General features: G+C 31.7%; 2 protein-coding genes and 1 long non-coding RNA gene across 4 annotated transcripts in view; 2 read left to right on the forward strand and 1 right to left on the reverse strand.

Annotated features, from left to right (window-relative positions):
• The window catches only part of LOC120431155 (protein stum), a 100,918-nt gene that overhangs the window by 13,503 nt on the left and 59,550 nt on the right, over positions 1–27,865 (reverse strand). The gene's annotated exons all lie outside the window — the stretch shown is intronic.
• Positions 16,564–17,857, forward strand: LOC120431159 (uncharacterized). The gene is made up of 3 exons (XR_005607814.2): positions 16,564–17,541; positions 17,603–17,678; positions 17,743–17,857. It is a non-coding gene; the product is annotated as an uncharacterized LOC120431159 (long non-coding RNA).
• On the forward strand, positions 21,965–27,391 carry LOC120431156 (uncharacterized). Of its 2 annotated transcripts, XM_039596297.2 has the most exons (4): positions 21,965–22,038; positions 22,177–22,372; positions 22,438–23,040; positions 27,246–27,391. In XM_039596297.2, the coding sequence occupies exons 2-4, from the start codon at positions 22,292–22,294 to the stop codon at positions 27,327–27,329; spliced, it is 768 nt and encodes a 255-aa protein (XP_039452231.1). In that variant the 5' UTR covers positions 21,965–22,038; positions 22,177–22,291; the 3' UTR covers positions 27,330–27,391. The 2 variants fall into 2 exon arrangements, with proteins under 2 accessions (XP_039452231.1, XP_039452230.1); XM_039596296.2 differs by lacking the exon at positions 21,965–22,038 and having other exon boundaries at positions 22,129–22,372.

The following is a 27,865-nucleotide window of genomic DNA, read 5'->3' on the forward strand; positions in this document are numbered from 1 at the left end:
AATCTGAATTTATTTAAAATCAGAATCAGAAATGTGGCCAAATGGCCAATTGGAACCTGTTCTAAATAATCCGGATCATAAAACCAGTTGACACTTGACATTTTAATTAAATTTGTTTAAAAAAAAATACTGGATTTATAAGATTCCTGTTAAAAAATTAAAATTTATTAAAAATTATTTTGACATTTTAGTTAAATATATTTAAAAACATAGTTACTTGATTTATAAGAGTCCCTGAAAATTCTGACTTAACTAAAAATTATTTTGACAAATTAATCAAATTTATTTAAAAAACATAGTTACTGGATTTACAAGATTCTTCGAAAAATCTGAATTTATTTAAAATCATTTTGAAATTTTAATTAAATTTATTTCTAAAAATAGTTACTGGACTTAACAAATTCCTGAAAAAAAATCTGAATTTATTTAAAATCAGAATTAGAATTTAATTAAATTTATTTAAAATCAGAATCAGAAATGGGTCAAATGGCTAATGGAAACCTGTTCTAAATAATCCAGATCAGGAAACCAGTTGACACTTGACATTTTTATTAAATTTATTTAAATAAAATTACTGGATTTTTTTCCTGTTAAAAAACAGAATTTATTTAAAGTTATTTTGACATTTTAGTTAAATTGATTTAAAAACATAGTTACTTGATTTATAAGAGTCACTGAAAAATTCTGACTTTACTGACCATTATTTTGACAAATTAATCAAATTTATTTTAAAAATATAGTTACTGGATTTTTAAAAATCTTCGAAAAATCGGAATTTATTTAAAATAATTTTGAAATTTTAATTAAATTTATTTAAAAAAATAGTTACTGGACTTAACAGATTTCTGACAAAAATCTGTTTTTATTTAAAATCAGAATCAGAAATGGGTCAAATGGCTAATGGGAACCTGTTCCAAAATATCCGGATCAGGAAACTAGTGGACACTTGACATTTTAATTAAATTTATTTTAAAAAGTTACTGGAATAATAAGATTCCTGTTAAAATAAAACAAATTTTATTTAAAATTATTTTTGAAATTTCAATTGAATTTATTCAAATAAATAGTAACTGGACTTAACAGATTCCTGGAGAAAAACTTAATTTATTTAAAATCAGAATAAGAAATGTGACCAAATGGTCAATTGGAACCTGTTCTAAATAAACTGGATCATGAAACCAGTTGACACTTGACGTTTTAATTAAATTTATTTAGAAAAAAAATACTGGATTTATATGATTCGTGTTAAGAAAACAGGATTTATTTAAAATTATTTTAACATTTTAGTTAAATTTATTTAAAAACAAAGTTACTTGATTTATAAGATTCCCTGAAAAATTCTGACTTTACTTAAAATTATTTTGACAAATTAATCAAATTTATTTAAAAACATAATTACTGGATTTATAAGATTCTTCGAAAAATCGGAATTGATTTAAAATAATTTTGAAATTTTAATTAAATTTATTTCTAAAAAAAGTTACTAGACTTCACAGATTCCTGGAAAAAACTGAATTTATTTAAAATCATATTAATAAATGTGACCAAATGGCCAATTAGAACCTGTTCTAAATAATCCGGATCATGAAACCAGTTGACACATGCCATTTTTATGAAATTTATTAAAAAAATACTGGATTTATAAGATTCCTGTCGAAAAAAACAGAATTTATTTAAAATTATTTTGCATTTTAGTTAAATTTATTTAAAAACATAGTTACTTGATTTATAAGAATCCCTGAAAAATTCTGCCTTAACTTAACATTATTTTGACAAATTAATCAAATTTATTTAAAAACATAATTACTGGATTTATAAGATTCTTTGAAAAATCAGATTTATTTAAAATAATTTTGAAATTTTAATTAAATTTATTTCTAAAAATAGTTACAGGACTTAACATATTCCTGGAAAAAATCAGAATTTATTTAAAATCAGAATCTGATGTGTGGCCAAATGGCCAATTGGAACCTGTTCTAAATAATCCGGATCATGAAACCAGTTGACACTTGACGTTTTAATTAAATTTATTTAAAAAAATACTGGATTTATAAGATTCGTGTTAAAAAACAGAATTTATTTAAAATTATTTTGACATTTTAGTTAAATTTATTTAAAAACAAAGTTACTTGGTTTATAAGATTCCCTGAAAAATTCTGACTTTACTTAAAATTATTTTGACAAATTAATCAAATCAAATTTATTTAAAAGACATAGTTACTGGATTTATAAGATTCTTCGAAAATCGGAATTTATTTAAAATCATTTTGAAATTTCAATTAAATTTATTTCTAAAAACGGTAACTGGACTTCACAGATTCCTGGTTAAAAACTGAATTTATTTAAAATCAGATTAAGAAATGTGACCAAATGGCCAATTAGAACCTGTTCTAAATAATCCAGATCATGAAACCAGTTGACACTTGACATTTTTTGAAATTTATTTAAAAAAAACTGGATTTATAAGATTCCTGTTAAAAAAAAAACAGAATTTATTTCAAATTATTATAACATTTTAGTTAAATTTATTTAAAAACATAGTTACTTTATAAGAGTCCCTGAAAAATTATTTTGACAAATTAATCAAATTTATTTAAAAAAACATAGTTACTTGATTTATAAGATTCTTCGAAAAATCGGAATTTATTTAAAATCATTTTGAAATTTTAATTAAATTTATTTCTAAAAAAAGTTACTAGACTTCATAGATTCCTGGAAAAAAAAACTGAATTTATTTAAAATCAGATTAAGAAATGTGACCAAATGGCCAATTAGAACCTGTTCTTAATAATCCAGATCATGAGACCAGTTGGCACTTGACATTTTTTGAAATTATTAAAAAAAATACTGGATTTATAACATTCCTGTTAAAAAAACAGAATTTATTTCAAATAATTATAAAATTTTAGTTAAATTTATTTAAAAACATAGTTACTTGATTTATAAGAGTCCCTGAAAAATTATTTTGACAAATTAATCAAATTTATTTAAAAGACATAGTTACTGGATTTATAAGATTCTTCGAAAAATCGGAATTTATTTAAAATCATTTTGAAATTTCAATTAAATTTATTTCTAAAAATGGTGACTGGACTTCACAGATTCCTGGGTAAAAACTGAATTTATTTAAAATCAGATTAAGAAATGTGACCAAATGGCCAATTAGAACCTGTTCTAAATAATCCAGATCATGAAACCAGTTGACACTTGACATTTTTTGAAATTTATTTAAAAAAAAACTGGATTTATAAGATTCCTGTTAAAAAAACAGAATTTGTTTCAAATTATTATAACATTTTAGTTAAATTTATTTAAAAACATAGTTACTTTATAAGAGTCCCTAAAAAATTATTTTGACAAATTAATCAAATTTATTTTAAAAAAAACATAGTTACTGGATTTATAAGATTCTTCGAAAAATCGGAATTAATTTAAAATCATTTTGAAATTTCAATTAAATTTATTTCTAAAAATGGTGACTGGACTTCACAGATTCCTGGGTAAAAACTGAATTTATTTAAAATCAGATTAAGAAATGTGACCAAATGGCCAATTAGAACCTGTTCTAAATAATCCAGATCATGAAACCAGTGGACACATGACATTTTTTGAAATTTATTTAAAAAAAAAAACTGGATTTATAAGATTCCTGTTAAAAAAAAACAGAATTTATTTCAATTTATTATAACATTTTAGTTAAATTTATTTAAAAACATAGTTACTTGATTTATAAGAGTCCCTGAAAAATTATTTTGACAAATTAATCAAATTTATTTAAAAAAAACATAGTTACTGGATTTATAAGATTCTTCGAAAAATCGGAATTTATTTAAAATCATTTTGAAATTTCAATTAAATTTATTTCTAAAAATGGTAACTGGACTTCACAGATTCCTGGATAAAAACTGAATTTATTTAAAATCAGATTAAGAAATGTGACCAAATGGCCAATTAGAACCTGTTCTAAATAATCCAGATCATGAAACCAGTTTACACATGACATTTTTTGAAATTTATTTAAAAAAAAACTGGATTTATAAGATTCCTGTTAAAAAAAACAGAATTTATTTCAAATTATTATAACATTTTAGTTAAATTTATTTAAAAACATAGTTACTTGATTTATAAGAGTCCCTGAAAAATTATTTTGACAAATTAATCAAATTTATTTAAAAAAACATAGTTACTGGATTTATAAGATTCTTCGAAAAATCGGAATTTATTTAAAATCATTTTGAAATTTTAATTAAATTTATTTCTAAAAAAAGTTACTAGACTTCATAGATTCCTGGAAAAAAACTGAATTTATTTAAAATCAGATTAAGAAATGTGACCAAATGGCCAATTAGAACCTGTTCTAAATAATCCAGATCATGAAACCAGTTGACACTTGACATTTTTTGAAATTTATTTAAAAAAAACTGGATTTATAAGATTCCTGTTAAAAAACAGAATTTGTTTCAAATTATTATAACATTTAAGTTGAATTTATTTAAAAACATAGTTACTTTATAAGAGTCCCTGAAAAATTATTTTGACAAATTAATCAAATTTATTTAAAAAAAAACATTGTTACTGGATTTATAAGATTCTTCGAAAAATCGGAATTTATTTAAAATCATTTTGAAATTTTAATTAAATTTATTTCTAAAAAAAGTTACTAGACTTCATAGATTCCTGGAAAAAAAAACTGAATTTATTTAAAATCAGATTAAGAAATGTGACCAAATGGCCAATTAGAACCTGTTCTAAATAATCCAGATCATGAAACCAGTTGGCACTTGACATTTTTTGAAATTATTAAAAAAAAATACTGGATTTATAACATTCCTGTTAAAAAAACAGAATTTATTTCAAATAATTATAACATTTTAGTTAAATTTATTTAAAAACATAGTTACTTGATTTATAAGAGTCCCTGAAAAATTATTTTGACAAATTAATCAAATTTATTTAAAAGACATAGTTACTGGATTTATAAGATTCTTCGAAAAATCGGAATTTATTTAAAATAATTTTGAAATTTTAATTAAATTTATTTCTAAAAATAGTTACTAGACTCCACAGATTCCTGGAAAAAAACTGAATTTATTTAAAATCAGATTAAGAAATGTGACCAAATGGCCAATTAGAACCTGTTCTAAATAATCCAGATCATGAAACCAGTTGACACTTGACATTTTTTGAAATTTATTTAAAAATAAACTGGATTTTTAAGATTCCTGTTAAAAAAAACAGAATTTATTTCAAATTATTATAACATTTTAGTTAAATTTATTTAAAAACATAGTTACTTGATTTATAAGAGTCCCTGAAAAATTATTTTGACAAATTAATCAAATTTATTTAAAAAAACATAGTTACTTGATTTATAAGATTCTTCGAAAAATCGGAATTTATTTAAAATCATTTTGAAATTTTAATTAAATTTATTTCTAAAAAAAGTTACTAGACTTCATAGATTCCTGGAAAAAAAAACTGAATTTATTTAAAATCAGATTAAGAAATGTGACCAAATGGCCAATTAGAACCTGTTCTTAATAATCCAGATCATGAGACCAGTTGGCACTTGACATTTTTTGAAATTATTAAAAAAAATACTGGATTTATAACATTCCTGTTAAAAAAACAGAATTTATTTCAAATAATTATAAAATTTTAGTTAAATTTATTTAAAAACATAGTTACTTGATTTATAAGAGTCCCTGAAAAATTATTTTGACAAATTAATCAAATTTATTTAAAAGACATAGTTACTGGATTTATAAGATTCTTCGAAAAATCGGAATTTATTTAAAATCATTTTGAAATTTTAATTAAATTTATTTCTAAAAATAGTTACTAGACTTCACAGATTCCTGGAAAAAAACTGAATTTATTTAAAATCAGATTAAGAAATGTGACAAAATGGCCAATTAGAACCTGTTCTAAATAATCCAGATCATGAAACCAGTTGACACTTGACATTTTTTGAAATTTATTTAAAAAAAACTGGATTTATAAGATTCCTGTTAAAAAAACAGAATTTGTTTCAAATTATTATAACATTCTAGTTAAATTTATTTAAAAACATAGTTACTTTATAAGAATCCCTAAAAAATTATTTTGACAAATTAATCAAATTTATTTTAAAAAAAACATAGTTACTGGATTTATAAGATTCTTCGAAAAATCGGAATTAATTTAAAATCATTTTGAAATTTCAATTAAATTTATTTCTAAAAATGGTGACTGGACTTCACAGATTCCTGGGTAAAAACTGAATTTATTTAAAATCAGATTAAGAAATGTGACCAAATGGCCAATTAGAACCTGTTCTAAATAATCCAGATCATGAAACCAGTTGACACTTGACATTTTTTGAAATTTATTTTAAAAAAAACTGGATTTATAAGATTCCTGTTAAAAAAACAGAATTTGTTTCAAATTATTATAACATTTTAGTTAAATTTATTTAAAAACATAGTTACTTTATAAGAGTCCCTAAAAAATTATTTTGACAAATTAATCAAATTTATTTTAAAAAAAACATAGTTACTGGATTTATAAGATTCTTCGAAAAATCGGAATTAATTTAAAATCATTTTGAAATTTCAATTAAATTTATTTCTAAAAATGGTGACTGGACTTCACAGATTCCTGGGTAAAAACTGAATTTATTTAAAATCAGATTAAGAAATGTGACCAAATGGCCAATTAGAACCTGTTCTAAATAATCCAGATCATGAAACCAGTGGACACATGACATTTTTTGAAATTTATTTAAAAAAAAAAACTGGATTTATAAGATTCCTGTTAAAAAAAAACAGAATTTATTTCAATTTATTATAACATTTTAGTTAAATTTATTTAAAAACATAGTTACTTGATTTATAAGAGTCCCTGAAAAATTATTTTGACAAATTAATCAAATTTATTTAAAAAAAACATAGTTACTGGATTTATAAGATTCTTCGAAAAATCGGAATTTATTTAAAATCATTTTGAAATTTCAATTAAATTTATTTCTAAAAATGGTAACTGGACTTCACAGATTCCTGGATAAAAACTGAATTTATTTAAAATCAGATTAAGAAATGTGACCAAATGGCCAATTAGAACCTGTTCTAAATAATCCAGATCATGAAACCAGTTTACACATGACATTTTTTGAAATTTATTTAAAAAAAAACTGGATTTATAAGATTCCTGTTAAAAAAAACAGAATTTATTTCAAATTATTATAACATTTTAGTTAAATTTATTTAAAAACATAGTTACTTGATTTATAAGAGTCCCTGAAAAATTATTTTGACAAATTAATCAAATTTATTTAAAAAAACATAGTTACTGGATTTATAAGATTCTTCGAAAAATCGGAATTTATTTAAAATCATTTTGAAATTTTAATTAAATTTATTTCTAAAAAAAGTTACTAGACTTCATAGATTCCTGGAAAAAAACTGAATTTATTTAAAATCAGATTAAGAAATGTGACCAAATGGCCAATTAGAACCTGTTCTAAATAATCCAGATCATGAAACCAGTTGACACTTGACATTTTTTGAAATTTATTTAAAAAAAACTGGATTTATAAGATTCCTGTTAAAAAACAGAATTTGTTTCAAATTATTATAACATTTAAGTTGAATTTATTTAAAAACATAGTTACTTTATAAGAGTCCCTGAAAAATTATTTTGACAAATTAATCAAATTTATTTAAAAAAAAACATTGTTACTGGATTTATAAGATTCTTCGAAAAATCGGAATTTATTTAAAATCATTTTGAAATTTTAATTAAATTTATTTCTAAAAATGGTAACTGGACTTCACAGATTCCTGGATAAAAACTGAATTTATTTAAAATCAGATTAAGAAATGTGACCAAATGGCCAATTAGAACCTGTTCTAAATAATCCAGATCATGAAACCAGTTGACACTTGACATTTTTTGAAATTTATTTAAAAAAAACTGGATTTATAAGATTCCTGTTAAAAAACAGAATTTGTTTCAAATTATTATAACATTTAAGTTGAATTTATTTAAAAACATAGTTACTTTATAAGAGTCCCTGAAAAATTATTTTGACAAATTAATCAAATTTATTTAAAAAAAAAACATTGTTACTGGATTTATAAGATTCTTCGAAAAATCGGAATTTATTTAAAATCATTTTGAAATTTTAATTAAATTTATTTCTAAAAATGGTAACTGGACTTCACAGATTCCTGGATAAAAACTGAATTTATTTAAAATCAGATTAAGAAATGTGACCAAATGGCCAATTAGAACCTGTTCTAAATAATCCAGATCATGAAACCAGTTGGCACTTGACATTTTTTGAAATTATTAAAAAAAAATACTGGATTTATAACATTCCTGTTAAAAAAACAGAATTTATTTCAAATTATTATAACATTTTAGTTAAATTTATTTAAAAACATAGTTACTTGATTTATAAGAGTCCCTGAAAAATTATTTTGACAAATTAATCAAATTTATTTAAAAAACATAGTTACTGGATTTATAAGATTCTTCGAAAAATCGGAATTTATTTAAAATAATTTTGAAATTTTAATTAAATTTATTTCTAAAAAAAGTTACTAGACTTCATAGATTCCTGGAAAAAAACTGAATTTATTTTAAATCAGATTAAGAAATGTGACCAAATGGCAAATTAGAACCTGTTCTAAATAATCCAGATCATGAAACCAGTTGACACTTCGACGTCGTCGTGCTATCTTGTCGCACCCGCCATTTTGACGTTCCGAGAAAAACGCGTTTTAATGTTTGACCTTGAATATTCAAAAACGAGAGCACGCAATGTAAACAATAACAAACACGTTTTGTTTGGCTGACCATTCTGTGCATTGTCCCAAAGTTTGGTTGAAGTTGGTTGCTGGAGTCCCGAGTTATAATTACAAATGTTTACGGTAGTCTAGCTTGTACGTGCGACAAACGCATCCTGACTTTCCTGGCCTGAAATCCCTTTGGCCTTTTGTCGCACTTACATCAATTTTCATGGAGTGACAAGATAGCACGACAAGATTCAAACTACTTTCATATGTAAAGTGACAAAAATGCACGGAGTTTTTTCGGTTTTTGTTGAATATCTCAGGATTGAAATCGAATTTTGGGGATCTGTGAAGGTCAAAAGGTGAGGCATTGTGAGCTGCACAAAATGGCGTTCTTAACTCAATTTGGCCCAAAATGCACGTACGACAAGTTAGCACGATGGCGACGACTTGACATTTTTTGAAATTTATTTAAAAAAAACTGGATTTATAAGATTCCTAAAAAAAAACAGAATTTATTTCAAATAATTTTAACATTTTAGTTAAATTTATTTAAAAACATAGTTACTTGATTTATAAGAGTCCCTGAAAAATTATTTTGACAAATTAATCAAATTTATTTAAAAAAAAACATAGTTACTTGATTTATAAGATTCTTCAAAAAATCGGAATTTATTTAAAATCATTTTGAAATTTTAATTAAATTTATTTCTAAAAATAGTTACTAGACTTCACAGATTCCTGGAAAAAACTGAATTTATTTAAAATCAGATTAAGAAATGTGACCAAATGGCCAATTAAAACCTGTTCTCAATAATCCAGATCATGAAAACAGTTGTCATTTGACATTTTAATTAAATTTATTTAAAAAAAATACTGATTTATAAGATTCCTGTTACAAAATCAGAATTTATTAAAAATTATTTTGGCATTTAATTAAATTTATTTAAAAACATAGTTACTGGATTTATATGAGTCCCGGAGAAATTCTGACTTTGCTTAACATTATTTTGACAAATTAATTAAATTTATTTCATAAACATAGTTACTGGATTTATAATAAAAAGCAAAGCTCATTTCTAGGCGTCCGAAGGTTATGTGTGGTGAGTCACTCAAAAACTCTTTTACGCAAATGGACCGACGTTTTACTTCCCCATCCGATAGAAGGCGTGATCAGGCAAATCTTGTCTCGAAAAATGGCACCGGGTCCTTCTGGAATTGAACCCAGGCCATACTGTGAAACTACGCTAACCACTGCGTCATCAGACCCGGCCCGGATTTATAAGATCTGAATTTATTTAAAATCATTTTGAAATTTTAATTAAATTTATTTTTAAAAATAGTTACTGGACTTGACAGATTCCTGAAAAAAATCGCAATTTATTCAAAATCAGAATCTTAAGTGTGGCAAAATGGCCAATGGAAACTTGTTCTAAATAATCCGGATCTGGAAGCTATTTGACATTATAATTAAATTTATTAAATAAAAGTTACTGGATTTATGTGATTCCTGTTAAAAAATCAGAATTTATTCAAAATTATTTTGACATTATAATTAAATTTATTCAAAAAAAATTATTTGACTTAATAAATTTCTGCAAAAAAACAGAATTTACTTTAAATCAGAATCAGAAATGTGGCCAAGTGGCCAACCGGAACCTGTTTTAAATGTTGCTAAAATGTTGTCGAATATATTAGTTAGGGTTATTTCAAAACATCATTTAAAATCAGATACTTTCTGATTCTTATTTTAAATAAATCCAGATTTTCTGCAGAATTTTTTTTAGTCGTGTAATTATTTTTAAAATAAATTCGATTAAAATTTCAAAATGATTTCAAATAAATTTAGATTTCTACAGAAATCTTATGAATCCAGTAACTATGTTTAAAAACAAATTTAATTGTAATGCCAAAGAAATTTTAAATAAATTTGATATTAGATCAGGAATCATATAAATCCAGTTTTTTTTTAAATAAATTTAATTAAAATGTCAAGTGTCATCTGGTTTCCTTATCTGGATTATTTAGAACAGGTTCCCATTGGCCACATTTATAAATCTGATTTTAAATAAATTCAGATTCATTTTAAGGAATCCTGAAAATTTCTTAATTAAAATATTTGACAATATTTTAACAAAATTTAAAACCGGTTCCGGTTGGCCACTCGGCCAAATTTCTGATCTGATTTGTTTTCCAGGAATCTTGAATTTTGTCCACTGGTTCCCTGATTCGGAATATATAAACAGGGTCCGGTTGGCCATTTGGCTACATGTCTGAATCTAATTTTGATGAAATTTAGATTAATTTAAAAAAAATTAAACTTATTTTTTTTAATTTTAAATTAAATTGTCAAGTGTCCACTGGTTCCATGATCCGGAACATTTAGAACAGATTCCCGATGGCCACATTTCTGATTCGAGCTATAAATAAATTCAGATTTTTTTTCAAGGAATTTTGAAATTCTGGTAACTAAAACAACTTTTTAATAAATTCAATAAAAATGTCATGTGACTACTGTTTCCCGGATCCGGGACAATCAGAACAGGTTCCCATTGGCCCCTTGGCCATATATAGGGATACTGAAAATATAGAGTAGCAAAAAATGCTTCAACAACACATTTGTTTTTTTCTAAATTGTCTGACACATAGGAATTTGGAAAAAAAACTGCTTAAATGTTTTCTAGTTTCCGGATCCGGATTGGCCAGAACCGGTTCTCAATGGTCACATTTTCGATAAAACACCTTCGGATATGCTTGGACAAACCATTATTTGAGTTTGTATTGATTGTTTGAAGCAATAGTATGTTTTTTTCGCATAAAGAGCAACAAATTTCAAAATTTTGAAGATTTCGCACAATTTTGGCCAATAATCCGGATTTCCACCGGAACCGGTTACGGGAACCGACCAATGGGACCATATTTTGGGTTTTTCTAACAATTTACCGTCTAATGACACCAGAAGCATCTAAAAAGACCTAATAGAACTTAAGTTACAGTGAAAACAAAATAAAAAATATTTTTTCGACGGGGGGTGATTCATATGCAAAACTTCTGCATTGAATATCTCGAGCTAGGGTAACAATTCAGACATGGGCCAGGTTGCATTGTGTTCAGGAAGCCGATCCCTCGGGGAGTTTTTTGAATCGTCCTGCTAATAATAAAAAAAATTTTTTTGTTACGCTGTGTTATAAGTTTTAAAAATATCTAAGTATTGACGGAATTTTTTTTTTTTTTTGCGAAGAAAAAAAGTTTTTGCGATGCTGTGCACTGGAATTTCACAAAAATTCAAAATATTTTTAATCCAGCCCAAACATGCTAAATATGATTATCAATGCAGAACAATGCATTTCAGATTGTTTTTAGTTGATTTAACTTCTATTTTCATTAACAAATTTAAGTTTTTTGGAAAAAATATTCTTTGCCCCCTGATTTTTCGGGCAAATTTTTAAGGGGGGGAGGCAACATAAACTTTGAAAAATATTTGCAACGGCCTAAGTTTTAGGGGACATCAAATGCCAACTTTTCAGAAATTTCAGAATAGGTAAAAAATCCGAGACCGAGTTATGAATTTTTGAATGAATACAATTTTTTTCGAAAAAATCGATATATTTGTCGCAAAAAATTTTCAACTTCATTTTTTTATGTTAAATCAAATTTGCAATCTAAAAGTACTTTAGGGAAATTTTGATTAAGTGCAACCACGGACGAAAAGTTGCGTATTTTAATTACGAAAATGGTATCCAAACATGTATAGGTCATCGCTGAAATTTTTAAGTTATCGCAGTTTTAGTGAAAAAAGTATATTTTTTGTCGATTTCGTCCTTTTCCTGTTTTTGCGCGTGGCGCGTCGAAAAACTCAGTTTTTATTTAAAAAAAAAAATCATATCTCGAAAACGTACGGTTCAACATCGCCAATTTTTTGATATCTTACGTGAATTTTTTCGAGGAATCCGATAAAAATATTTTCAGACATAGGCTCTTTGGTCCAGACACGGTCAAAACGCCATTTTAAGTTTTCATACAACTTTTTGAAATATTATTATAATTGTAAAACAACTGGACAGGTGTACAATGCATTTTAAAACACTTTTTTCATTCAAATGTTAAAACCATGGCTCGTAAATTTAATTTTTAAACTTTTTTATTTTTTTGCCCCCTTGACTTTGGTCAGAGGCGAGGGACATATACTCTAAAAAATATTTGCAACAGCCTTATCACAAAATAAAAAAATAAAAATAGTGTTTTTTTGCAAATCAAGTGTTGGTGGCAAAAAGTGAAATTTAAAATCACCCATTTTTTTACCGTGTATCATATTTTTTCAGTGTAGTCCTTATCCGTACCTACAACTTTGTCGAAGACACCAAATCGATCAAAAATTCCTTCCAAAGATACAGATTTTCGAATTTTCATAAACCATTTTTGTATGGACAGTTGCTAAATTTGTATGGAAATTATATGGACAAACTAATGATGCAAAATGGCTTCTTTGGACATACCGAAGGCACCAAAAAAGTTTCAGCCGGATTAAAAAATACAAAAAAACGAATGGCCGAAATCTCAGCGAATTGCTCTTTTATGGAATTCCAATGTACATCACCGCAAAAACTTTTCTTTCTCGCAAAAATAAAATTTTCGACAACACATAGAAATTTTGGAAATTTTTGATTGCAAAACAACTGGACACATGTATAATGTATTTTAAAACACTTTTGTCATTGAAATGTTGAAACCGTGGCCTGTAATTTAAATTTTTTAACATTTTTTTTTATTACTTGTAAAATGAAAAAAATGCATTGATTCAATATTTCATAATAGCCATTTTGGGCGCCATTTTGGATTTAAAAATTCTAAATCAGTTAAGAGTAGTTCAAGGGTTATACTAGAACTCAACAATCAAAAATAAGACAACGAAAGGAAATTTCGCCAAGGCTTTCGAATAATCGAGCCTATTCTAGTGAAGCTGACACATATTCATTTTATGAAAAGTTATTAAATCACTTTTTCAAAATATTACTAAAAAGTTAGGAAGCAAAAAAAAAAACAAAATAAGAAAAGTCACTGGAAAACCCGTACAATCGCTAGTGAAAATTATTTTAAACAAATTGCTATCTAATCTATCTGATATTTGGTTCTGAGTCTCATGTTCATCTTTTTTCAGTGAGGGTTTTTATACAGTCGACTCTCTGGTTGTCAATATCCAAGGGACCGTCGAGGAAGAGAATCATCAGTTCAAAGAACGATGCAAAATGAAAACTCGATTGAAAATATGTTTTTCTTGGTACCCAGCTATGGGAGAGAATCATGGCAACGTCCAGTAAACAAAAACAAACTAATGTCTAACACCCTTGAAAGCTTCGTTTCGCAAAGAAAAATGTCTATGCAAGCCATGAGATAGTGACAATATTTACAACCGGAAGAGATTTTTAAAGCAAACAGAATCCAAGGGACCGTCGAGGAAGAGATTCTTCAAGCAAGAGAAAATATCGAGGAATAAAGCCAATCGTAGTATGCAGTTTGAAGGGACTGAAGAATTCATTGATAGATGGAGCAATATTGATATCGAGAAGATCGACAGCCAGAGAGTCGACTGTATTATTAAGAAAAGAAAAACCAAGCAGAATAAATAAGCAAGTCTCATCATTTTGAATAATAACATTTATTCAAAAGAATGAAATTACATATTACATTTCAATCGTACATGTCATTAACTAAAACTAATGCTTCAGTTCCAGCCATCATACTGCTGCTCCGGATATCCATCGCGCACTCCACAAATTGGATTCTGTGTTTAGAAGAAACAATTCATTAGTTCAGTTATGGGGCATAATTTAGTTTCTAAACATTACCTCGCCAAGACAATCGATAATTCCAACAATTTCAACCCTTCCGATTGGTCGGTCCGCCAGTCGGTCTTCACTCGATCTGTAATTTAAACAAAATTGTGTTGGTTTACTTTAAAAGAAACTTTTGATTTTAAATTTACCACAATAGTTTCTCCAAATTCAGCCAAAGTAACATCGATAACTATCCAACTTCAGTAACGCCAGTAACAGGGAACCTCTCATGAAAATAGAAACAAGAACAAAAACGATTAATCAAGAACAGATAACAATAACCGCAAACAGTAAAACCAATAAAAGTATGCAACAGCAACGTAAAAAGTATACGTCATGCCACAAAGCAAAAAAAGTACCAAACTGACAAATTTCGAATGCTCCGATCGAAGCAACCATGGAACAGTAGCCGAACCCGAATTTTGACAGGAGCCTAAAATGTCAAATTTGGAATGAAATGATGCCGAAAAATTTAAATTTTGGGAAATGGGTTCAATTTGTGTCGGTGGTTCCGGTTCCGGATTCACACCGGAACCATCTTCCGGTGAATCCGGCACCGGAATCACCACCACCGGAACCAACGTAACGGCTTCGTCACCCAGAAACCAACCAATTGAATCTGGAAGAGAAATAAAATTTACATCCGCAGACGGTTCCACAATCGGTAGAACCGCCGCGGTTTGTTCCAAAGATTCATTTAATAAATTGTAATTTTTCGATGGTTCTGGAACCGAATCCACCGGAGAATCGGGATTTTCCAAAATGTCAAGAGAAAAGTAATTTTGTTCCGACTCCGGTGGATCCGGCTTCGGAACCATCTCGTCGCGTCCGTCATAGTCGGTCGGTCGATTTGTCACCATATTCCTCGGTATCTCGTTGGCCACACTCCGATCCCCTGTGCCACCTTGCGCGGTGGCCTTCCGCCCATGTCGGCGGGATTCCCTTCCCCCAACGCAACAGCCCAAGCAGGATCCCATCAGGACCTGGAAGAAAAAAGGCGAGAGAAGGCGGAGCTAATTGAATTGTAGGTCTGTTCTCACCAAACGCCAGGAACGGTTTGAGCTGATCAGCAGCGAGACTCGACCTTTATAACTTCGCGATTGTTATTTGGCAGTTACCATGGGTGCCATAGTTACGGCTCGCGCTTGGTGATCGTTGTTTGGTCTTCGTTGGTTTTCCAGCAGCCTCCTGAGATTTGTAATGAGTGTCAAGGAGGAAAAAAAGGGACAGATCATTTTCAGGTCCGTTTTCCGAACGCTCAAAAGAGAAAATTTTGTTTGGACAATCCAGTGTAGCATCCGGGAAGAATTTGTCGGTTTGAGTTTCCAGTTGGAGGAACCTGCAGCGCTTTTGAAGATAGTGGACAATAGAACGAACTGGGCGGAACTCTTTTTGCCGCCAGGAAAAGCGCTTCCTAGATGACAAAGTATCGAAAATCGGTGGAGAAGGTCCGTGTCGTGTCCCTTGTAGCTGTTAAAGTGTTCATTGTAGATACGAAATTTAAAGAAAGATACATAGTTCCAACTAAATCCTTCCTCCGGTCCGGTTCTTTCCATTAGCTTCAAGATATTGCCGGAAGTCGTCTTTGGTTTCCTTAAAGAAAAATCAGCAGCGGCAAGGAAGCTGACGAAATAATTGAACCGGGGACAGGATGGTGACGGAACTGTCTTTTACGAACAACACGACAACCATCTTCTGTACCGCTTTTCTAACCTGTTAGTCTTCAAGGACAGTTCCGCCTGAACTGGTCCACTACCTTCCTTCTAGGTTCCAGGTTCCTCCATCTGTAAACTCAAAACATTCGAAGAACGGACCAGACATTTTGCTGAAAAAAAATTGTCTGTCACTTTTTTTCCTCCTTGACACTCATCACAAATCTCAGAAGGCTGCTGGAAATCCAACGAAGACCAAACAACGATCACCAAGCGCGAGCCGTAACTATGGCACTCATGGTAACCGCTAAATAACAATCGCGAAGCTATAAAGGCCGAGTCTCGCTGCTGATCAGCTCAAACCGTTCCTGGCGTTTGGTGAGAATAGACCTACAATTCAATTAGCTCCGCCTTCTCTCGCCTTTTTTCTTTCAGGTCCTGATGGGATCCTGCTTGGGCCGTTGCGTTGGGGGAAGGGAATCCCGCCGACATGGGCGGAAGGCCACTGCGGAAGTTGGCACGGGGGATCGGAGGGTGGCCAATGAGCAGACCCCGAGGAATATGGTGACAAAACCGACCGACTATGACGGACGCGACGAGGTGGTTCCGAAGCCGGATCCACCGGAGTCGGAACAAAATTACTTTTCTCTTGACATTTTGGAAAATTCCGATTCTCCGGTGGATTCGGTTCCGGGACCATCGAAAATGGACAATTTATTAAATGAATCTTTGGAACAAACCGCGGCGGTTCTACCGATTGTGGAATCGTCTGCGGATGTAAATTTTATTTCTCTTTCAGATTCAATGGGGTGGTTTTTGGGTGACGAAGCCGTTACGTTGGTTCCGGTGGTGGTGATTCCGATGCCGGATTCACCGGAAGATGGTTCCGGTGTGAATCCGGAACCGGAACCACCGACACAAATTGAACCCATTTCCCAAAATTTAAATTTTTCGGCATCATTTCTTTCCAAAATTGACATTTCAGGCTCCTGTCAAAATTTGGGTTCGGCTACTGTTCCATGGTTGCTACGATCGGAGCATTCGAAATTTGTCAGTTTGGTACTTTTTTTGCTTTGTGGCATGACGTGTACTTTTTACGTTGCTGTTGCATACTTTTATTGGTTTTACTGTTTGCGGTTATTGTTATCTGTTCTTGATTAATCGTTTTTGTTCTTGTTTCTATTTTCATGAGAGGTTCCCTGTTACTGGCGTTACTGGCGTTACTGAAGTTGGATAGTTATCGATGTTACTGTGGCTGAATTTGGAGAAACTATTGTGGTAAATTTAAAATCAAAAGTTTCTTTTGAAATAAACCAACACAATTTTGTTTAAATTACAGATCGAGTGAAGACCGACTGGCGGACCGACCAATCGGAAGGGTTGAAATTGATGGAATTATCGATTGTCTTGGCGAGGTAATGTTTAGAAACTAAATTATGCCCCATAACTGAACTAATGAATTGTTTCTTCTAAACACAGGATCCAATTTGTGGAGTGCGCGATGGATATCCGGAGCAGCAGTTTGGTGGCTGGAACTGAAGCATTAGTTTTAGTTAATGACATGTACGATTGAATTGTAATGTTTTCTCGTAATTTATTCACTTGAATAAATGTTTTTTCACAAAATGATGTGTGATTTGTTTTTTTTTGTTTCGATTGGATTTATTTTAAATTTGAATGATATTTAAATCTGCAAAAGGCACATTCAAGGGATTCGAATAAATATAAAATCAGAAAATGATAAGAAGAAGCATTGATCAAATTTAAGGATTGGGGTAGATTCTCGAATTTCCCGTCCCCGGGATTTCCCAAAAATAATATTTCCCGTTTTTCGGGAAATTTGTAAATTTCCCGGGAATTCCCGAAATTCAATTGAAATTATAACTTTTGCTTACATTAGGGTCCCAATGTTTTGAAAATTTACAAAAAAAATAATGCGAGAACCTAACTTGATTTTATTCATTTCAATCTACTGTTCATATTGAACTTAGCAAAAAATTATTAGGTTCTTTTCTGGTTTAATCCAGATAATATTTATTTCTGAATCATTCACATCTTGAAAAAGATCTTGCTGATTTGTTTGGCAATAAAAATTACAATTATGGTATGAAAATAAACTATTTTTTGCTGGTCTGGTTGAGCGTTTCAGCAGAATGCATTACTGTGAATACAAAGAGACACACAAACAATTATATTTTTGGTAACTTTTTTTAAGCGAAAATTGTTGTTAAATCATTTGAAAATAAGTTATAAACACCCTCTAGCTAAGATCAAAATTGAGAAGAATGCAATTTAATTTGTTTTCAGCTGATTACACTTATATTTAATTTTATTGAAATTTTGTAGTTTTTAGACTTTTTGGAATTTTAAAAATATTGTAATTTTATGAAATAGTGTCTACAAGAAGTTAGATTTGTAAGATGAATTTTATGCTTATATTCATTTATTCATAAGCTGAAACCAATAAGACTTGTTCTTTGCCATGAAAAACATCATTTCAGCATGTTTTTTTTTAACTTTATGTGTCAATGTTATTCTTAAACATATTCCCTCGAACAAGTCACAGAGATAAATTTGAAAGCATTTTTATCGCAGTAATTTTGAGTTTTTGACCCAGAAGGAGGGTAGGGTAGGGTAGTCATCAATAAGACACTTTTGGTTTTCAACTTTCAATGATGTTTTAATGTTTTAATGAGCTTTTTGTTGCATTTTCTTTCTTTTAATGTGTTCTAACATTGACCAAAATATGAGATCGATCGGACATCTACAGCCAGAGTTATTCTACTGTCTCATTGTAGACGCACTTGGCAGGAACAATGAGACAGCTGGGGAACAATGAGACACTCTACGAAAATCAAGATTTTTTTAGTAAAACATCATGTTTTTGTATTGTTCCATTGCAGGTAACTTGCCTTGAACATTTTAGAGCAATTTTGCCAACATGAAACTTTAATTGACAAAAGTTATACTAAAAAGTATTTAAATTTTGTAAAATTCGTATATTTATACCATATAACTTTGTATTTTTGGTTAAATGAAGTTAAAACTCATGTAAGTTCATGTTTTGAAAGATTTCCATAGATTTGGAAAAGTTTAATGAAGAAAAATCAAAGTGTTCATTGTTACCCATGAGCTGAAATGAGTGGGGAACAATGAGACAGTCCTGGATACTGGGTATATTCTAAGTTTTGGCCAAGCCTAATGAAAGGACATTGTAGCCCAACTCAATCCCTATGGAACGTCGAAAGAAATTTGAAGAAATATTAGTTTTGGTGTAAATGGCAGCCTACGAGCGAAAAAGTATTTTTTGTCCATAATTTACTTCTACACCCCAGAATCAAACATTTATGAATAACTTTTCAAGGGAGCGTCCATAACCAATGCCACTAATATGGCAGACGTGTATCCCGTAGACACTCCTTTCCCCCAAATATGAGCCTGATTGGTTCAAAATACGACTTGTGAGAGCCATTTTATCATTGTTCCCCGTGTCTCATTGATGACTACTCTACCCTAACCGTATAAATTAGAGCAACACATGTCTCATTAGGGTGTAATATTAGGGTGTAATATCAAAATCGATTTTCCAGCACAGCAATTTTTCAGTTCCTTTTGGGGTCCTAAACAACTCCCCAAAGTTTGGGAACGATTGGTTTAGTCCTCACATTGCGCAAAGCGATTCAATTTTCCATATAAATTTGTATGGGAAAACCCATTTTTTGAGTTTTGATATTTATAAAATCCACGTTTCACGCTGTACTAAAACCGGATTCATATTCGGATGCTCTGGAATGTGCTCTACAACTTTTCCGAAGAGAGTATGGTGCTAGCTTGTCCCTGAAAGAAGATACAGCGGCCTCAAAACTCGTCTAAAACGTGATTTTCGAGCAAAAAACACGTTTTAGACGAGTTTTGAACACGCTGTATCTTTTTATAGGAGCAAGTTAGCACCATACTCTCTTCGGGAAAGTTGTAGAGCACATTCCAGAGCATCCGAATATGAATCCGGTTTTAGTACAGCGTGAAACGTGGATTTTATAAATATCAAAATCCAAAAAAATGGGTTTTCCCATACAAATTTATATGGAAAATTGAATCGCTTTGCGCAAAGTGAGGACTAAACCAATCATTCCCAAACTTTGGGGAGTTGTTTAGGACCCCAAAAGGAACTGAAAAATGGTTGTGCTCGCTAAATTTGGACAACTTTATTTTTTTCCATACAACCATATTACACCCTAGTGTAATATGGTTGTATGGAAAAAAATGAAGTTGTACAAATTCAGCGAGCACAGCAATTTTTCAGTTCCTTTTGGGGTCCTAAACAACTCCCCAAAGTTTGGGAACGATTGGTTTAGTCCTCACTTTGCGCAAAGCGATTCAATTTTCCATATAAATTTGTATGGGAAAACCCATTTTTTGAGTTTTGATATTTATAAAATCCACGTTTCACGCTGTACTAAAACCGGATTCATATTCGGATGCTCTGGAATGTGCTCTACAACTTTTCCGAAGAGATTATGGTGCTAGCTTGTCCCTGAAAGAAGATACAGCGGCCTCAAAACTCGTCTAAAACGTGATTTTCGAGCAAAAAACACGTTTTAGACGAGTTTTGAACACGCTGTATCTTTTTATAGGAGCAAGTTAGCACCATACTCTCTTCGGGAAAGTTGTAGAGCACATTCCAGAGCATCCGAATATGAATCCGGTTTTAGTACAGCGTGAAACGTGGATTTTATAAATATCAAAATCCAAAAAAATGGGTTTTCCCATACAAATTTATATGGAAAATTGAATCACTTTGCGCAAAGTGAGGACTAAACCAATCGTTCCCAAACTTTGGGGAGTTGTTTAGGACCCCAAAAGGAACTGAAAAATTGCTGTGCTGGAAAATCGATTTTGATATTACACCCTAATGTCTCATGGTGAGAAACATTGGAAAGTGATAAACATTGAATAAAGAAGATAATTAGCGAAAAAATTGTGCACTGTATTCCCCGGCGGAATACAGTGCACATTTTTTCAATGTTTATCACTTTCCAATGTTTCTCACCATGAGACATGTGTTGCTCTAAGCATTTTTATGTTTATGGAGCATGGATTTTACTTACTGATTTAAAATTTGATTAAAAAAATATTCCTCAATAAAAAATCAAAAGATATTTTTTGAAAAACAGCATATAAAATGAAAAATTTGTATATTTTTAATAAAGTTGTACGATTTTTTTAAAAGTAGTCAAGCCATTAATTGATCCTCACACTCATTTTGAACATTAAAGTTGCTGTTCTATACAATTTTGTTGAAAAATTTTCGGGAATATTGTAGCCCCGGGAAATTGGAAGCTCTAGACTAAAGCTTCTTAGCTATGAAAATCCGAACCGATTCTCATTTTGGATAAATTTGAAAATGATTATCGTCAGGTCACCATTTTCGGGTTTAGTTTGCTTTGCTGGAAGTTATATGAAACTTTAAAAGTAAAAAAAAATGTAATTTTGGAAGGTTGATGTAATTTTACATAAGTTTAGACTAAAAAAGTGAGATTACACCAGAAAAGTGTTAAAATTACATATTTTTGGAAGTAAAATTTGGTTGATGTATCTTAACTTGTTGTTCGAATAGCAGAAAACTGGGTCGAAAACTAGGTCGAAAGGCTTAGTGTGACTAAAATTGCTATATTTCCTTCATTATCCTGCAAAAAAAGTACATAAATGACTGGGTCAAGTCTTGTCATGTTTTTCGTTTCCTATGCAGCCCGGTTGAATTTAAAAGTAGGCGAGGTAAAATAATGTCACTTGTTGCCAAATCATCCCATGTAGCGTTTCTCACAAAATTTCAGCGAAATTCCAAATTTATTTTATATTTTGAAAATTTCACGCCGTTTAAACTACAAAATTCCACCCAATGTCCTTCTCGAGCCAGCGAACCTTCTTTCGGGTCCCGTTCCGCGATGAGGAACCCCGCCGCCTGCCGGAGCGTAAACGCAGCGACTGCCAGCTCAAAAGTTACCACTCCTGCGCCGACTTTAGGGCCATGTCGATGGACCCGAAGGTATCCGCCCAGTATGCGATGGATGTGGTGCACAAGGCACGATGGCCCAGGGTTATAGTGAGGGTGAGTTGTGGCTTTTTTGCTTTGGAATTCCTGAAAGATTTGATGCTTGTATTTTTTTTTAATAGCCTTCCGGAGGATTAACCCGCGAATATCTGATGTTCATCGAAACTGAAGAACTGGTCGATTTTGTAATGATTTTTATGGAAAAACTCGAGAAGGCCAACACTAAACTAGCTGAATATGAGCAAAATCGCAGAGGTCAACAAGAACAGATTGAGTTAGTTCAACGAGCAGCTGAACAGGAACTGGTTCAGCAACGTACGGAGGTTGTTGACCAGGCAAAGGTTGAGGAAGAGCTGGCCGATTTGAAGGACATAATTCTGAGGCTAAAATGCAAAGCCGATCGGTGCGATTGTTTGGAGCAGGAAAATCACTGTTTGCGGAAGAAAATTCATTGTTTGAAGAAAGAAAAGAAACCGGAAATGAAGGAAAAATGTGACGAGAAAATTGACTGCGGAGATTCTCCGCAGGTTGATGCTGATAAGGTTAAAGCGGAAATGGCTTTGATCCGAAATTACTGTGAAGAGTTGAAGCAGCAGAAACGGACGCTGATGGAAGAGTTGCAGAAGAGTAAAATAAATCACTGTAAAGTATCGGATTTGCGGAACCTACTGATTCAGGAACAGTGCTGGCGAGAGCTGCTTCAGGAGAAGTTTGATAATCTTCAGGTAATTTCTTCAAATTTTAAGAGCAACAAAACTAGCCTGATTAAAAGCTAGAATTTATTTTTCATTTATAATGGAGGTAAAAGAATGAAAATAAATATTTCTATGCATTTTTCTATTGACAATTGGCACACATGTTCTCAAATTTCATAAGATTACTAAATAAGTAGTAACGTGCTTTTGATTCAATTGTCTACAACTGTGAACAGGGTTCAAAATTTGAAAAATCTGGCAAAGTATCGAAAACAAATCTGACAGATGAAAATCTAACAATTCTGAATGGTGAAGGGGAGATGGATATGAAATAATCCAAAAGTTTGTTGACTGATATTATGGCCTCAAAAATGTTTAATTTGATGTTGCTTTATGAAAAATATATTCTATTTTCTTTCAATTAAATTCGTTCATTTCAATCGAAAAGTTGATATAAATGGGTATAAAGTGTAAAATCTGCAAAATCTGGCAATATCTGGCACAGCGCTGACACTTGAAATCTGGCATTCCCAGATTTATCTGGCAACCTGGCAACCCTGAATGTGAACAACACTTTGAAAAACAGATCACAAAATTAAGTGGAAAATTGATTTCCCAAAAAAAGGTTTGAAGCTTCGGTGTTTTCAGAAAGTTGTTGCAAATGCAAAGGGGTGGCATTTGGTTGGATTGAAAATAAGGCATTAGAGTGGTGGCATTTTTCGAGACGAGATTTGTCCTGCCTCGGTGGAGTCGCTGGTAGGCAGTTGGACTAACAACCCAAAGGTCGTCAGTTCGAATCCCGGGGTGGATGGAAACTAAGGTGTTAAAAGAGGTTTGCAATTGCCTCAACAATCAAGCCTTCGAACACCTAGTTTCGAGTAGGAATCTCGCAATCGAGAACGCCAAGGCAATGCTGTAGAGCGAATAATTTGATTTTGATTTTGATTTTTAGTGATTTTGAAAATCTATCTTTTCAAGTTTTTTTTGTCCTTTAGAAAGTTGTTGGGCTTGTCAATCCAAGCAACATCGTCAAGACACCAAAATTTTATCTCGCAATCTACGCCTTCTTCAACCAAATTTAGAGCAAGCATCTGAGTAACCTTTCAAAAATCAGTTTTTTGAACGCCTAGCAATTCAGAGTTGAGTTTTAGAAAAAAGGGGAACTTTTCGAGCTCTAAAAAACAAACATTTTTATTATTTGACAAGTTAATTTGGACTTAAGGGTCAAAAGCTAAAGCATTTTAAATGTAATATAGAAGGATGACAAGAAGAAAAAAATTTGGAACATCTTTAGAGATACCCTCCTGGATCAACTCTTCGTTGGGGGAATGCATACATTTTAAAATTCCACCAAAAGTTGGCGTTAAATTGGTCGGATCATTGTCAAGTGAGAGTTTTTTATGTAGTTTTTATGACAAACAACTTTGTCGAAGGCCGTAAAACGATCCGAGTTAACCCTGATGAGTTACTAGGGATTTAAAGAAGCCGTTTTTGCATGAAATGTTTTTTTTCACCAGCTTCATCGATCTAATCTTAAAACCATAACCAGTTTGACCCAAAATTGGCATTGTTACTTATTTTTTCCTGATGAATCGGGTCAAAAGGTATCCTAGATGTCGATGTCACCCAAGTGCAAATTTTTAACTTAAATATCTCCAAAAAGCACAGGCCGAATTGCAAGCGCCAAGTTTCATTCGAAAGGAGAGATCTAGCACTATAAGCGCAGAAAAAATCTCAGAGGTATTTTTGTTTAAACTCAAGATATCTTCTGAATCTGACCTCAGAATTGAGCCAAAGTGTCAAAAAATCAATTTTTGCAATCCCGCTGTGAAACTGTCAACTTTTCCTGTCCTTCTGGAGCAACGAAACGGCCTACTTTTCCCTACCAAAAATAACAAAATGGAAAATTAATACCTTTCAACACCAGTGCTGAAAAGTTCAACTTTTCAGCACTGAAATGGGTGCTGAAAAGTTGAACTTTTCAACACTAGTATCGAAAAGTAACATTTTTCAATATTTTTTTGTTTTGAACGGTGAATTTACTTAACACATGAATAATTGACATAAAATTCCATTCAAAAAGCGTTTTTCGGAATTGCAAAAAATGTTGTAAGCAACTCGTTCCAAAACTTGTTTTTTTCAGCACTCATCGTATTTATCCAACTCGGTAAACCTCGTTGGATAAATGTACGACTCGTGCTGAAAAAAACTTATTTTTGCAACTTGTTGCATAAACTACTATTTTGCAATTCCGTCGTGAATCTACTTACTTTTCCTGTCATTCTAGAACGACGAAATAGCCTACTTTTCTGTACCAAAAATAACAGAATCGAATAGCAACACTTTTTAAAATAAATGCTGAAAAGTTCTACTTTTCAGCACTCAAATGGGTGCTGAAAAGTTGAACTTTTCAGCACTTGTTTTGAAAAGACACTTTTCAACATTTTTTTTTGATTTAAACGACTTATTGACAAAATACATGAAAATTTGACATAAAATTTCACTCAGTGTGTGTTTTTTGGAATTGCAAAAAATATTGTATGGAACTCGTTGCAAAACTTGATTTTTTCAGCACTCTTCGTATTTATCCAACTCGTGAACCTCGTTGGATAAATGTACGACTCGTGCTGAAAAAATCCTCTTTTTGCAACTTGAGCATGAGTATGAGCATGAGCATGAGAGACCACCCATGGTTGTCCTTCTCCGTTGCTGAACAGGACCGTAATATCCCATCAGCACAACTGGTCACACGCTTCAACGATCAAATGATGTTTCCCTTATCAACAGCATGCATGAATGCGCTGAAAAGATAAAACATCACGATCATCAAAACTAGAGCCGGTGCGCATAGGAAACAGTCGTTGGCCACCAACGGCGCCCGCCATGTCAGTTTGTAGATCTCGAGGGAATGGGACGGGAATGTTAGTTAGCACAGGCTGCTACCAAGGGTGGGTTCTATACGATATCCACACCCCCGCGTGTGCCGGAAAACTACTTCTACTTGGGATTTTGTTAGTGGGGAAGGGTAATGGCCAGGATACATCATAGAGGATGATGGTGTGGCCCAATAATCAATGAATTTTGTTGATTAGGGTGATGTATTATGTATTCTCAAGGCAAACTATCGGATGATGCGGATGAGACCGTTCCCGGTTATTTGGTGTTGAGTTTAACATAAATGATTCAATCTTAGACAGCCGGCTGTGGAAAGATAGAATCAAAATTATGTGTGATTAAAAGGTGAAATATTAAACTCAGCGTAACATATTTACGTAGAGTTGCCCTGAGACTATTTATACTTTTAAATTATTATAAGATGAGCGACCAATTAATGACTGAAGAGTTATGATGTTATCTGAAGGACTTGAACAATCGCGTTGAAACAATATTTGTCGCCGTGATTCGCGGGAAACGAATGGTCGAATTGAATGATAATTTATATTTTGCTGACGCAATTTAAAAAGAATCTTCCCGTGAAACAATTGCAAATCATAGAACAAAGAAATCCGACTGTGATGTGTATCAAATACATGACTAACGAGAAAAACACACCGACGACGATGGACGAAAACGGAACGCGAAAAAAATGCGTCCCGACGGACAGGCACCTCGAAACGAACTGGCTCAGCTCTGCTGTCATCATGACAACCAGAGCTAGCCGCACCTTCACACACACACGCACGAACTCACCCGAAATACACACCGACGACGAACGACGAAAACGGAACGCGAAAATAAATGCGTCCCGACGGACAGGCACCGCGAAACGAACTCCGTGCTGAAAAAATCCTCTTTTTGCAACTTGTTGCATAAACTACTATTTTGATCATATTTTAAGATGCTACGTAAAGTTGTCATTTAAACCCATAATATGACCACAAAATCAATTTTTGACACTTTGGCCAACTTTCTAGAAGACAAAAAAAATCCCAAAAATATTCCTGAAAGTTAGATTTTCAAAATCACCCTAATCGTGCACCACCCTAATTATCAACCAAACGAAAAGTTATCCCGTTCCATTTGCAACAATTCTGAAGATGCCAAGGCTCCAAAACATCATAATTTTTCGGAAAATCCATTTCCACTTAATTTTGAGTATTGGCAGCAACAAATAAATTGCAATGTTCACTTGCAAGCCATCATCTTCAAACGGTTTAACTCCAAACCACTAGATGGAGACGCATGATTTTTTGACTACACTAAATTTGACCACACTTTTTATTCCTCTTTTTCAGATCCAACACGACGTTCAAGCCATCGAATTGGAGAGGAAGAAAAACTACATCACAATGTGTAATCGACGTCTGGAAAAATCCTAATAAAATGATTTAGCCCCCAAACTATCCAGCATTTAACCACCTGCCCCACGCTTGTCTCAGATCAACACGCAATTCCATTTGTTTTGGATGTAGGCTTTTCACTCGGACACACTTTTTTCGTTTCAAAACAGTCTTTCAATTAAGCAATTGATTGCTTTTGGGTACTCCACAGACACAGTTCCAAAATCACGAACCAGCCAGTTTGGCCCACTTTTTTGACTGATTTCACTCTCACCTTTCAGCTGGTGCTGGTCACTCGCCAAATGCGTTAACCTCTAACTTATTCTGAATTAGAAATTAGACGAATGAGAGAAACAGAGAGAGAGAGTTGCCCTTCGAATAACCACAAATATTTTGACGGTGACCAAATCGAGAAGAGAAAATTTCACTCAACAATAAAAAAACTCATACTAAAAAATCACCACAAAACACCTGACGCGACGAATCCCGACTGGTGAGACGGGGAAAAATTTACCTGTTCCACCTTTGGATGAGTTCACTCTGGCTGTCGTGCAGCGAAATGCTGTAAACGGTCC

This window comes from Culex pipiens, chromosome 2, assembly GCF_016801865.2.
Source record: "Culex pipiens pallens isolate TS chromosome 2, TS_CPP_V2, whole genome shotgun sequence".
NCBI classification, from domain to species: Eukaryota; Metazoa; Arthropoda; class Insecta; order Diptera; family Culicidae; genus Culex; species Culex pipiens.

Coding starts and splice junctions, on each gene's coding strand:
- LOC120431156 (XM_039596296.2), top strand. CDS start 22,163: ATGTCCTTCTCGAGCCAGCGAACCTTCTTTCGGGTCCCGTTCCGCGAT. Junction 22,373..22,437: donor GGCCCAGGGTTATAGTGAGG/GTGAGTTGTGGC, acceptor TTTTTTTAATAG/CCTTCCGGAGGATTAACCCG. Junction 23,041..27,245: donor AGAAGTTTGATAATCTTCAG/GTAATTTCTTCA, acceptor CCTCTTTTTCAG/ATCCAACACGACGTTCAAGC.